A 14,512-nucleotide genomic window follows, 5' to 3' on the forward strand; every position below is an offset into this window, starting at 1 on the left:
TATATTTAGGATAGTTAGCTCCTCCTGTTGAATTGATCCCATTACCATTATGTAATGGCCTTCTTTGTCTCTTTTGATCTTTGATGGTTTAAAGTCTGTTTTATCAGAGAAGAGGATTGCAACCCCTGCTTTTTTTTTGTTTTCCATTTGCTTGGTAGATCTTCCTCCATCCCTTTATTTTGAGCCTATGTGTGTCTCTGCATGTGAGGTGGGTCTCCTGAATACAGCAAATTGATGTGTCTTGACTCTTTATCCAATTTGACACTCTGTGTCTTTTAATTGGACCATTTCATCCATTTATATTTAAGGTTAATATTGTTATGTGTGAACTTGATCTTGTCATTATGGTATTAGCTGGTTATTTTGCTCATTAGTTGATGCAGTTTCTTCCTAGCATCGATGGACTTTACATTTTGGCATGTTTTTGCAATGGCTGGTACCGGTTGTTCCTTTCCATATTTAGCGCTTCCTTCAGGCTCTCTTGTAGGGGCAGGCCTGGTGGTGACAAAATCTCTAAGCATTTGCTTGTCTGTAGAGGATTTTATTTCTCCTTCACGTATGAAACTAAGTTTGGCTGGATATGAAATTCTGGGTTGAAAATTCTTTTCTTTAAGAATGTTGAATATTGGCCCCCCACTCTCTTCTGGCTTGTAGAGTTTCTACCGAGAGATCTGCTGTTAGTCTGATGGGCTTCCCTTTGTGGGTAACCCGACCTTTCTCTCTGGCTGCCCTTAACATTTTTTCCTTCATTCCTAACATCACAATTAAAAGAGCTAGAGAAGCAAGAGCAAACATATTCAAAAGCTAGCAGAAGGCAAGAAATAACTAAGATCAGAGCAGAACTGAAGGAGATAGAGACACAAAAAACCCTTCAAAAAATCAATGAATCCAGGAGCTGGTTTTTTGAAAAGATCATCAAAATTGATAGACTGCTAGCAACACTAATAAAGAAGAAAAGAGAGAAGAATCAAATAGATGCAATAAAAATGATAAAGGGGATATCACCACTGTCCCCACAGAAATACAAACTACCATCAGGGAATACTATAAACACCTCTACGCAAATCAACTAGAAAACCTAGAAGAAATGGATAAATTCCTGGACACATACACCCTCCCAAGACTAAACCAGGAAGAAGTTGAATCCCTGAAGAGACCAAGAGCAGGCTCTGAAATTGAGGCAATAATTAATAGCCTACCAACCAAAAAAAGTCCAGGGCCAGACGGATTCACAGCCGAATTCTACCAGAGGTACACGGAGAAGCTGGTACCGTTCCTTCTGAAACTATTCCAATGAATAGAAAAAGAGAGAATCCTCCCTAACTCATTTTATGAGGCCACCATCATCCTGATACCAAAGCCTGGCAGAGACACAACAAAAAAAGAATTTTAGACCAATATCCCTGATGAACATTGATGCAAAAATCCTCAATAAAATACTGGCAAACCGAATCCAGCAGCACATCAAAAAGCTTATCCACCATGATCAAGTGTGCTTCATCCCTGGGATGCAAGGCTGGTTCAACATATGCAAATCAATAAGCGTAATCCAGCATATAAACAGAACCAAAGACAAAAACCACATGATAATGTCAATAGATGCAGAAAAGGCCTTTGACAAAATTCAACAGCCCTTCATGCTAAAAACTCTCAATAAAATCGGTATTGATGGAATGTATCTCAAAATAATAAGAGCTATTTATGACAGACCCACAGCCAATATCATACTGAATGGGCAAAAACTGGAAGCATTCCCTTTGAAAACTGGCAGAAGACAGGGATGCCCTCTCATCACTCCTATTCAACATAGTGTTGGAAGTTCTGGCTAGGGCAATCAGGCAAGAGAAAGAAATCAAGGGTATTCAGTTAGGAAAAGAAGAAGTCAAATTGTCCCTGTTTGCAGATGACATGATTGTATATTTAGAAAACCCCATTGTCTTAGCCCAAAATCTCCTTAAGCTGATAAGCAACTTCAGCAAAGTCTCAGGATACAAAAATCAATGTGCAAAAATCGTAAGCATTCTTATACACCAGTAACAGACAAACAGAGAGCCAAATCGTGAATGAACTCCTATTCACAATTGCTTCAAAGAGAATAAAATACCTAGAAATCCAACTTACAAGGGATGTAAAGGACCTCTTCAAGGAGAACTACAAACCACTGCTCAGTGAAATAAAAGAGGACACAAACAAATGGAAGAACATACCATGCTCATGGATAGGAAGAATCAATATCGTGAAAATGGCCATACTGCCCAAGGTTATTTATAGATTCAATGCCATCCCCATTAAGCTACCAGTGACTTTCTTCACAGAATTGGAAAAAACGGCTTTAAAGTTCATATGGAACCAAAAAAGACCCCGCATTGCTAAGACAATCCTAAGCCAAAAGAACAAAGCTGGAGACATCACACTACCTGACTTCAAGCTATACTACAAGGCTACAGTAACCAAAACAGCATGGTACTGGTACCAAAACAGAGATATAGACCAATGGAACAGAACAGAGCCCTCAGAAATAATACCACACATCTACAGCCATCTGATCTTTGACAAACCTGACAAAAACGAGAAATGGGTAAAGGATTCCCTATTTAATAAATGGTGCTGGGAAAATTGGCTAGCCATAAGTAGAAAGCTGAAACTGGATCCTTTCCTTACTCCTTATATGAAAATTAATTCAAGATGGATTAAAGACTTAAATGTTAGATCTAAAACCATGAAAATCCTAGAAGAAAACCTAGGTGATACCATTGAGGACATAGGCATGGGCAAGGACTTCATGTCTAAAACACCAAAAGCAAAATCGACAAATGGGATCTAATTAAACTACAGAGCTTCTCACAGCAAAAGAAACTACCATCAGAGTGAATAGGCAACCTACAGAATGGGAGGAAATTTTTGCAATCTACTCATCTGACAAAGGGCTAATATCCAGAACCTACAAAGAACTCAAACAAATTTACAAGAAAAAAGCAAGCAATCCCATCAAAAAGTGGGCAAAGGATATGAACAGACACTTCTCAAAAGAAGACATTCATACAGCCAACAGACACATGAAAAAATGCTCATCATCACTCGCCATCAGAGAAATGCAAATCAAAACCACAATGAGATACCATCTCACACCAGTTAGAATGGCAATCATTAAAAAATCAGGAAACAGCAGGTGCTGGAGAGGATGTGAAAAAATAGGAACGCTTTTACACTGTTGGTGGGACGGTAAACTAGTTCAACCATTGTGGAAAACAGTGTGGCGATTCCTCAAGGATCTAGAACTAGAAATGTCATTTGACCCAGCCATCCCATTACTGGGTATATACCCAAAGGATTATAAATCATGCTGCTATAATGACACATGCACATGTATGTTTATTTCAGCACTATTCACAATAGAAAAGACTTGGAATCAACCCAAATATCCATCAGTGACAGACTGGATTAAGAAAATGTGGCACATATACACTATGGAATACTATGTAGCCATAACAAAGGATGAATCTGTGTCCTTTGTAGGGACATGGATGCAGCTGGAAACCATCATTCTCAGCAAACTATCACAAGAACAGAAAACCAAACACTGCGTGTTCTCACTCATAGGTGGGAATTGAACAATGAGATCACTTGGACTTGGGAAGGGGAACATCACACACTGGGGCCTATTGTGGGGAGGGGATGGGGGAAGGGATAGCTTTAGCAGATATACCTTATGTAAATGACAAGCTAATGGGTACAGCACCCCAACATGGCACATGTATACATATGTAACAAACCGGCACGTTGTGCACATGTACCTTAGAACTTAAAGTATAATAATAAAAAAAAATTAACAGAAAAAGAATCAGTGATACTAATATTAATACTAATGAAATATTTGGGTTAGGTTGAGTTTCTCTTGGAGCAAAGTTTTCATAGGGCAGAAATTATTCTAGTAAAGTGCTTGGATCTCAGGATGACTTCAGGGTGGACATTTCTTAAAATCTATGTATTTGCAGTGCTGACTTGGTTATCTTAAGCATGTAAAAAAAGATTCAAAAAGAGATGTTACCATCTCTGACTCAGAACATATTCCCTTCTACAGAGACCTCTAGTTCCATTCTTAGAATACACAGTAAGGGTGGCCACATCCCTGAACAAAGCAGAAAGGACTTTCTTCTACTACCTTAGCCATCTAAAACCAACATGCCTAGTTTTCCATGTCCTTGGGAAGCACCAATTCTGAAGCTAGGTTGACCATCCCTATTTACAGATGAAGACTGAGACTCAGAGCATTTCGCCAATTTGGCCAAAGTCATCAGTACTTAGTGATGGGGAGGCAGGGAGGGTGGGGGGTGGACAGTGTGAAGCTGTGGCTCACTGGCTCGAAGGACCATTACCTCTCTACCATACCTGCTGTTCACTTTGTCTCTGGGGCTTACACAAGACTAATTTTGTCTTCCATTCCCTTACAAGCCCACAGGGCTCTTGAAAGAATTGAAGCCCATGGGGCAGTGTGGACACTATGTCAAGCCAGACACTGGAAGTGCAGAAGTGATTACGTCCTGCTCTGCATCTCACAGAGCTCCTATCTTGTGGGTGAGAAAAATTCACACAGATATCTACTGGGCATCTATCTATTTGAAAGAACCAACAAGGCTAGAAAACTGGCAACTGGGAGGAGAGGCCAAGGTGTCCTGCTGCCCCCTACTTTATTCCTGAGGCAGGAGCCCATCCCATCAAGACGTCCCTCCCTCTGCATTCAGCTGCAGGGTTTGCCAACGCACCAGAGCCAGAAGACAGACTGGTCATTCGAGGACCTGCCATCGTAAGTGGGTAACCGACACCTCAGGCGAGTCACCCCCAGAGGCCTGATTCTGGAAGGATGCACTGTCTAGCGCATGCCCTCAGAGGAAGTCCTCATCCTTTTGTGATGCTCCCTGCTATTGGAAAATCTATAATTGATTCCTAGGGTTGTAGGGACATGGCTCATGGACTGGTGACCCTGCCATCAGGAAATGGGCACACCATTTGTCCAGGTTAGTGCAGGAGGCAGGTAGAGGTCAGAGCATGGATCTTGGAGACACAGGCTGTGTGGGGAGCTGAGCCCACTCTATTGCTCACCACCATCTCCTGGCTCCACGCAGAGCTTCTCCACCTGTGAGGCAGTCAAATGAGTCTTCATTCCAGTATTCCCAGGGGAGCAGGGCTGGTGGAGGCTGAAGAGGAAGGTCAGGATCCCTGAAGAGGGAGAGCTACAGCTGGATGCTCAAGTGTGAACTACCCCAACCTGCCTCACTCTGCCATGTAGACTCCCCAGTAGCCATGAGAAAGTCATGCGCCTGCCCTGTGCCCCAGTGTGCCTGAATGTAGGGTGAGGATAGCAACACTTAGCTTATAGGGTTGCCAAGCAACCAGGGAACTGATGTGAGTTCGGACACCGTTAAGTGTTGTGAAGACGTTCGGAAGCACACTCTAGGGTCTGGAGTCTGGCTCTTCCACAAGCACTGTAACTTTGGGCAGAATAAATCCAATCTAATCAGCTCTAATCAACTGATTAGATTAGAGCTAATCAGCTGTCTGTGCTTTTGTTTTATAAACACTGAAATGGAGATGATGATTCTGTCTCTTTCCTAGAACTGTTGTGGGGAGGTGTTGAATGCAGTGATGGATGTAAAGTGCTCAGTGCCTGGCGCCTTGTAGAACTAGATAAACTATCCCCAGCAACATCTGTACTATCACATTAATACACTATGATTAATATTACTTTACTCGGACTGTTGGTTCTGCTATTATTAAACATGCATGTGTGTTTAATCGGGTAGAAATCACCTCCTCCTGTACTGGTTACCTCTTTCAATCTCAGATTTTAAAATTTAAATTCCAGAACAGCCAAATGGGGAAGTGGAGGGGAAGGTGGCTCCTCATTTTTCCGACATGTAACTGGAGGCTGAGAAAGCACCTGCCATGACAGCATCTCCCAAGGAAGATGCTTGTGATAGTTTAACCCACAAAAGCAACCCACTGGCCCCTATTTTCCCAGAAACAACTGACGACAGAAATCCCCTATCCTTCCAATTGAACAATCCTTTCTCTTATGAAATATTCCCAAACCATGCACCTGCCCCTTTGTATCCAGCCAAGGATGGACAGGCATACTGTAATTAGAATGTCTCCCACCTTCCAAAAATCACCCCTAAATACAACACTTGCCAATATGAGACTGTCTCAGTATTTCCTCTTTTAACCCTAGAAATAAGGTTGATTCTCTAACTAACGTCTTCAAACCCTCTGCTGAAATGAAAGCAATGGCAGCCTGGTCTCCATCACAAGTTTAAGAATCCTAAACAGCCCTTGTTCATTTTGTCTTGGACCCAGTTTTACCTGAGATGAGGCTCTGAGAAGCAGCAGCCCCTCTCCCTGCATAGGCTCTGGGCTCTGAGCCATGGCAGGTCCTTTCATGCATTTGAAAAGGGTCTGGTAGGCCAGGGCCTCATGGAGAATCATCAACAAGGGCATAAGTAAGCCTTCAAGAAAACCCACTGTAAAGGAACTTGCTTCACTTGGTTTAACTCTGCATTTTTTTTCACAAAGTTGTTTGATCAAAGAATCCCCCAATCTTCCTGCTACCATAAAGCCTGGTGACTGCAAATCAAATTGTTCTCATCTAGAGGAGGCTTTGGTAATGATCTATGAAGCACCTGGGATGACTTTAATACTTGTAACAGCTTTTCACAGTGTCTGTGTCTGATGGTTAATACTGAGTGTCAACTTGATTGGATTGAAGGATGCAAAGTATTGTTCCTGGGTGTATGTGTGAGGGTGTTGCCAAAGGAGATTCACATTTGAGTCAGTGGGCTGGGAAAGACAGACCCACCCTTATTCTAGGTGGTCACTGTCTAATCAGCTGCCAGCACAACTAGAATATAAGCAGGCAGAAAAATGTGGAAGGAGAGACAGGCCCAGCCTCCTAGCCTCCATCTTTCTCCCATGCTGGGTACTCCCTGCCCTGGAACATTGAACTCCAGGTTCCTCAGTTTTGGAACCTGGACTGGCTCTCCTTACTCCTCAGCCTGCAGATGGCCTATTGTGGGACCTCGTGATCTTGTTATTGTTAGTTAATAAACTCCCTTTTGGAAAAAAAAAATATATATATATATATATATTCCATTAGTTCTGTTCCTCTAGAGAACCCTAATACACCATGACTGTCCCCATTTTATAGAAAATAAAACTAAACTGAGATTCAGAGAGTAAGGAATTTGCCCCAAAGTACCCACCCTCCTCTAAGCGAGGGTCGGACGAGTGGTGTTCAGCCTGCCCTGTCCATGAATGACTGCTCGCTAGGCCTCCTTGCTGGAGACATCCCCTCTGCCAGGCCCGACCCACATGAAGGTACTACTCCTCAGGGCCCAGGATTAGACCCTCCTGGTCCCAAGCCTGAGAACCACAGGCAACTTACAAGCGAATCAGTGTTGTGTCTGTGCATAGTCCCTTTGTCTCCACTGTTGAATGGTCACATAAGGGCAGCAGAGCAAATCCGTGTGGCTGTCCCCAGAGGCTTATGGTGCCCACAGCGGCTGGTGAAGGTGTTCTTTCCCAGGCCACAGGTGCGCTGGTGTGGTGCTTCCTTTAGATCCCTCTGTCATCATGGGCCCGGGTCACTGGGAGAACAGACAGTACCAGGAAACTCAATTCTGTCCCCATAGCAGAGTGTGTGCACTTTCATTTACCAAACCTTGCCTCACCTTGCAGCCATCCTGCTGGTGGTAACAGTATCCACACTTCACACCTGAGGTCAGTGGGACGCTGAGCCTTCCAGGGTGTGTTTAAGGTCTCACAGCCAGGGCCGGGCACAGTGGCTCACCCCTGTAATTCCAGCACTTTGGGAGGCCAAGGAGGTGGATTGCCTGAGCTCAGGAGTTCAAAGCCTGCCTGGGAAACATTGTGAAACCCTGTCTGTACAAAAAAATACAAAAATTAACCAGATGTGATTGTGTGCATGTAGTCCCAGCTACACAGGAGGCTGAGGTGGGAGGATCGCTTGAGCCCAGGAGGACAAGGCTGCATGAGCCGTGTTCATGTCACTGTACTCCAGTTTGAGTGAAAGAACAAGACCATGTCTCAGAAAAAGAAAAAAGGTCTCACAGCCAGGAAGGTCTAGAGTTGAGATGAATTCATGTCTGTCTCATGCCATGACCAGAGACATCTGTCATGTCAGTCTTCCTCTTCAATATCACACTGACTTATATTAGAAAGAATGTTGAGGTCATGGAAGGCATTTCATAGAAATCTTAAAAGCATGTGTGTGCATGCATGTTTGTAGATAAAATCTAGAAATATCTGATATGCTTTGAGAAAATAATACGTATCTCATAGGATTATGATGAGTAAATCAGATGACATATGTAGAAATATACTTTAGCACGTAGTGTTTTATACACTTTACATAGAGATTCATCTGTTCATTCATCCACTGAATACCCAGAACCCTCACTGTATAGATGGAAACAGCCCAGAGAGAGGCGCAGCCTTTCTCAGTGCCACAAAGACACTGATGGAGAGCCAGGAGCTGGGTGGGAGGTCTCAGGCAGGATCCTTTGATTGGCACCAAGTGATGTTGGAGCTGGTCGGGAGCTTAGAGGTGCTTGAGTTACCTGTTTCTAAATTCCCTCCCCAAGCCTTCTCCGGGAAGTGTGTGGAGTAGAAAGTGGGGTGAGGAGCTGGTCTAGCCCGGGACTTCCCACGGCTGCTCCATGTTTATTCATGTCATGTGTGTCTGCATGAGATCCCTTAGAAAGAAGTTTGTCCCAGCTAAATTACAACAGGTTGAATACCTTTTCTAGCCCAGTGGTTCCCAACCAGGAGGCGTTTGGCAATATCTGAAGACATTTTTGGTTGTCACCCCTGGAGGGTGCTGCTGGCATTTAAGGTGGCAGCCGAGCATCCTACAGTGCACAGCTCAGCCCCATTGCAAAGGCTTATCCAGTTGGATGTCTATGATGCCAAGGTTGAGAGCCCCGCTGCAGCCCAAACCTCTACTTTACACATATCACACCAAGCCCAGAGCGAGGAAGGGCCGCACCTCCAGCTAGTGAAGGACTGTGGACCAGAGCTGCTTACTCCCACATCAGGTGCATACAGATCTCCTGGGTATGTGGCTACAACATGGACCCTGATGCAGATCTGAGGTGAAAGCTGGGAATCTGCATTTTATACTCTCCCAAGTGATGCCCATGCTGCAGGCTTGTGGATCAGTTTTTGAGTAGCAGTCTTGGCCACAATTTCCTTCCCTTCCTAGCACGTTCTGCACTGCACTAGCATTCTGAGAGCCTGTCTCAGTTATTCTTTACAAATTGCTATTCTCTTTTTTCGGCTCTAGGGTTCCCTGGGCCTGCCCGGCCCCCCTGGGAGAGACGGCAGCAAAGGCATGAGAGTAAGTTCTGTTCCGTCTGCCCTGGCTCACAAGAAAGTACTGGGCTGCTAACCTCCTGGTCAGAACCCCATTCTCCTCAAGTGGGGTGGCATTGCCAGGGCCAGGCTTGAGCAGGGACTTATACGTATCAGGATCCTCGCAGATCCCAGGAGCTCAGCCTAATAGCTGTGATAAGACCAGCAGCAGCTTTGCCCCCGGGTATTGCCTGCCTGTCCTTGGAAATGATTTTTCATTTAGTTAACAAATAGTTCTGCAAGGCAGCCTTGTTATCCCCCATGCCTAGACTTGGAACTAGCCCCAGCGAGGCAATGGATTTGCTTAAGACCCCAGTTTGTAGCTACAGGAGTCAGAGTGAGACCCAAGCAGCACCCCACATCCTATATGGCAAGCCAGCTTTCCTCTGATCATTACCCCCAACCCCACCTCTTCATCTCACCTGCCTCTGAGCTGCAACATCTTCCAGCAACCCAAGCTCAAAGTGATCTCAGCCCCGGTGGGTAAGTCTCCTCTCCACCAAGAATCCAAGTGGACATTGTATTCTTCACCTCTCTGATCCCTTTGCCATGTCCAGCCACATAAAATCAGGGCTCGGAGAGGGAACCTGTCTTGTGAGCAGTGCTGAGGTCCACAGCGGGCAGCCCTTTGGGACAGGTGGTCTAAGATCCTGGAGACAAGGGAGAAAGGAGAGTTCCATGGACCGTAGACTCTCTTCTCACTCCACTCTAGGTGGCCAACATCCTTTCCATGAAGACAACCGTCAGGGTGGCGCCAGTTTTTACACTTGTCCCCTGCTCTCTCCAAAGTTAGTTTTGTTGACTCGCAGCCACAGGAGTGAGTGGGAGTGGAGATAATACTGTGTGGCTGGGCATGGTGACTCACACCTATAATTCCAACTCTGTAGGAGTCCAAGGCAGGAGGATCGCTTGAGGTTAGGAGTTCTAGACCAGCGTAGGCAACAAAGTGAGACTCTGTCTACAAAAAATAAAGCAACCTGGTGCAGTGGTGTGTGCCTGTATTCCAGGCTACTTGGGAAGCTGAGGCAGGAGGATCACTTGAACCAAGTATTTTGAGGTTATAATGTGTGAGCTATGATTGTGCCACTGCACTCCAGCCTGGGAGACAGAATCAGACCCTATTTCTAAAGAAAAAAAAATACTGTGTGCAGCAAAGGTCAGCTTCTTTGCTTACAGAAACAGCATCTGAGAGGAGCCCAGGCCCTGCTCACTGGTGGCTACCTTGTTTCTGTGATGAGTTCTGAGCTGCAGGAAGCAGAGGTCCTGGGAGGCTGTGGGCTGCACTGGTGTACCTAGGCCTGTGTCCCACTGCCTATGACTTTGTGCTGTTTTGTTTGTTCAGGGGGAGCCAGGAGAGCTGGGAGAGCCGGGGCTGCCGGGTGAGGTCGGCATGCGGGTAAGTGTTGCTGCGAGCTGGGCCCTTCTAATGTTCCCAGGGAACAAGGCCCAGTGCAAAGCCAATTGCTTTAGGTGCAGAAGAGATGCTCAGATAGGCTCCCTGCCTCCTCTTCTCATAGAACTGCATGCACATTTGTGTGTGTATATCCACACATAAATGATTTTTCCTAAATTTTTATAAAAATTTATTTATATCGGCCGGGCGCGGTGGCTCAAGCCTGTAATCCTAGCACTTTGGGAGGCCGAGACGGGCGGATCACGAGGTCAGGAGTTCGAGACCATCCTGGCTAACACGGTGAAACCCCGTCTCTACTAAAAAATACAAAAAAAAAGCTAGCCGGGCAAGGTGGCTGGCACCTGTAGTCCCAGCTACTCGGGAGGCTGAGGCAGGAGAATGGCGTAAACCCGGGAGGCGGAGCTTGCCGTGAGCTGAGATCCGGCCACTGCACTCCAGCCTGGGCGACAGAGCGAGACTCCGTCTCAAAAAAAAAAAAAAAAATTTATTTATATCATACTTGGTCATTTATCTTTGTTATTTAACAAGAGATGAGAGAAATATTTCTACGTAAATACAGATAGGCCCCACATATTCTCTTAATTAAGGCATAGAATTGGATGTATTGGATGTATCCAATCATACATGGATATATTGTAATATATAACATTCATATGGATGTATTATAATATGTAACATTCCCCTATTTATGGTCCTAAGGACTATACTAATGTCATTTGTTTTTTACTAAAATTAATGAAGCACTGAATATGCATGCATGTGTACATTTGTGTGTTTCTCCTTATCTACTATATTTTTATTGCAGTAGGATAGATTAAAAATTGGGATACCCGGCTGGGCGCGGTGGCTCAAGCCTGTAATCCCAGCACTTTGGGAGGCCGAGACGGGTGGATCATGAGGTCAGGAGATCGAGACCATCCTGGCTAACATGGTGAAACCCCATCTCTACTAAAAAATACAAAAAACTAGCCGGACAATTTGGTGGGCGCCTGTAGTCCCAGCTACTCGGGAGGCTGAGGCAGGAGAATGGTGTAAACCCAGGAGGCGGAGCTTGCAGTGAGCTGAGATCCGGCCACTGCACTCCAGCCTGGGCGCGAGACTCCGTCTCAAAAAAAAAAAAAAAAAAAAAAAAAAAAAAAAAAATATTGGGTTACCCTTGGCTGAATGAATGTATGTTGTTATTTTAGCAGACTTTAATAGGTATTTCCAAACTAGTTGTTCAGAGGCAATAGGATTTCATGGTCTGGTTAGCAGAGGCACCTCCAGGTCTGCAGACTTCTGCTGAGCTCTTTGTCAGGACTTGTCCAGGCTGTACTGAGCCCATGGCAAAGTGTGACTGATGAGCCACAGGAATCAGTTGCAATGTTTCAGAAGCTGTGAACATATCCAGGCCAGGTCATGGGGAGGCCAGGGGGCACAGGGGGAGTGAAATGGAATAGTAGCATCTGGCCTCATGGTGGTTCATAGGCACACACCTTTTGCTGTTCCTTGAAGTCAAGAGAATCTGGGTGTGAATCAGGGCTCCACCAGGAGCAGATGGCATGACTTCTAAATAGAGAAGGGAAGCAGAGGTCGAGGGGGTGTCTGCTGGCGAGATCTGCGCCAGCAGCATGGGCAGCACTTGGTGGGATGTGAGCTAGCAGCTCTTGTCACCAAACATGGGACTAGCTGAGCTGTGCGGCTGCACTTGCCTTTCTTTCCCATCCCTGAAACTTTTCTCTGTGAATGCTCTTCGGCAGGGGCCCCAGGGACCGCCTGGACTCCCCGGACCTCCTGGACATGTCGGAGCTCCTGTAAGTGAAGGCATTTTTAAGGGCAGGGGTTCTACCCCTTCTTCAGGAATCAAAGACCAGGTTCTAGCAAGTTCCTCCACCTGCATCTAGACAATAATGCTGTTTAGCCTTACTGATGCCAATGAAGTGTTGGTATCTCTTTTCTTAGATCAGAAATTATTAGATGTTACAGTACATAAGAATCACCCAGAGAACAGGTTTAAATGAATATTATTGGGACCCCTTTCTCCCATTAAGAAGCAGGGTAGATCCCATGAATCTGCATTTTTAACTAGCACCAAGGATTTTTGACACTTGATCTAAAGAATTCATTTTCCCCAGCCTGTCCAGTACTGTACTCTTGGAAGAAGAATGGAGTCTACTGAATTCTTAGCCCCTGGAACAGTGCCAGACACAATATGTGTTCAGTAGGTCCAGAGAATAAAGAGGTGAACAAACAGATATGGTGCACAAGGAGCAAAGTAGCTTCTCCAACATCTAACACTATTCTTGATTCTCTATAAAGACACATGCTCACCTATGTTTATTGTAGCGCTATTTACAATAGCCAAGACTTGGAACCAACCCAAATGCACTTCAGTGATAGACTGGATAAATAAAATGTAGGACATAGACACCATGGAATACTATGCAGCCATAAAAAAGGATGAGTCCATGTCCTTTGTAGGGACATGGATGAAGCTGGAAACCATCATCCTCAGCAAACTAACACAGGAACAGAAAACCAAACACTGTATGTTCTTACTCATACATGGGAGTTGAACAATGAAAACACATGGACACAGGGAGAGGAACATCACACACCAGGGCCTGTCGGACATTGGTGGGCAAGGGGAGGGAGAGCATTAGGACAAATACCTAATGCATGCAGGTCTTAAAACATAGAAAAATGAAAATGTCATTTTCAAACAAAGCAGCTTCAGTTGCCAGGGAGACATTGAAGACCTCTGATCTCTGTGTATGTGACCAAAATATTTAGGTGGAATTAAAACAGCAAGGATGTCCAATCACCCTGTAGGTCTGGATGGCCCTGCAGATGCTCTACTCTTTAGGACAGCATCTTGTGGCCTTGGCCCTGTACTCTCTCTAGGTCAAAGATGTGTGTGTCATTCCTGATATCAACAAGGAGGCCTGGGTGGCACCTGCTATCTCTACCATCTTTTCCATAGAATGCCCCAGGGTCTCTTCTCCAAGAAAGGAGAGAAAAGGGAGTGGAGCCCACAGGGAGCTCACATAATTACATAGGATACATTCCTGCTCATCCGGCAGGTGCCTGGGCTGCTCATCCGGCCATTGCCTGGGCTGCAGGCTGCTGCCCAGGGAGGAGCTGTGCTTTCGTCAGCTCATGTGGGTGGCCCCAGTGCCTCACGGTGTAATCTGTGCACCTGGGAAAAGCAGGCACATGCACTGCTGAGCCTTCTGCTTCTCAGAGTAGGGCAGTAGCCTTCAGACACAACCCCTACAAGATTCCTGTGCTAAATGAGGGATTGTCACAGTCACTCACTGTGTCAGTTAGTCATTCACCAAATGTGTATTAGTGCCTACCAAGTGACAGGCTCTGTTCTAGACTCTGGGGATATCATATTGAAGGAACTGCCCTGGTGGGGCTTACATTCTACCTGGGGGAGGCAGAAAATGCAGCGTCCAGGGCTGAGTACTGTCAATAAAGTAAAGCGTGGTAAGAGGATCCAGTGACGATGGACGATGGAGTGGGGGGAAGCAGGGGGATCATGTTTTGGATCCTGCATTCAGAGAAACCCACATCCTGGCTAACATTCTCACCTAGTCTCTACACAGAGGTGCAGGGAGTCCACAGCACAAGGTCTGGGTGCTGCTCTAGACGAAGGCAGGATGAGCAGTGGGGACAGACAGTGACCTT

The 14,512-nt window shown here is 45.5% G+C and overlaps 1 protein-coding gene across 1 annotated transcript in view; it reads left to right on the top strand.

Annotated features, from left to right (window-relative positions):
• The window catches only part of COL22A1 (collagen type XXII alpha 1 chain), a 303,439-nt gene that overhangs the window by 95,586 nt on the left and 193,341 nt on the right, over nucleotides 1-14,512 (top strand). The window contains exons 12-14 of the mRNA XM_010364508.2: nucleotides 9,359-9,412; nucleotides 10,769-10,822; nucleotides 12,580-12,633. Of these exons, the coding sequence (XP_010362810.2) occupies nucleotides 9,359-9,412; nucleotides 10,769-10,822; nucleotides 12,580-12,633 (162 nt within the window). The remainder of the gene's footprint in view (nucleotides 1-9,358; nucleotides 9,413-10,768; nucleotides 10,823-12,579; nucleotides 12,634-14,512) is intronic.

Source organism: Rhinopithecus roxellana, chromosome 9, assembly GCF_007565055.1.
Source record: "Rhinopithecus roxellana isolate Shanxi Qingling chromosome 9, ASM756505v1, whole genome shotgun sequence".
Taxonomy (NCBI): Eukaryota; Metazoa; Chordata; class Mammalia; order Primates; family Cercopithecidae; genus Rhinopithecus; species Rhinopithecus roxellana.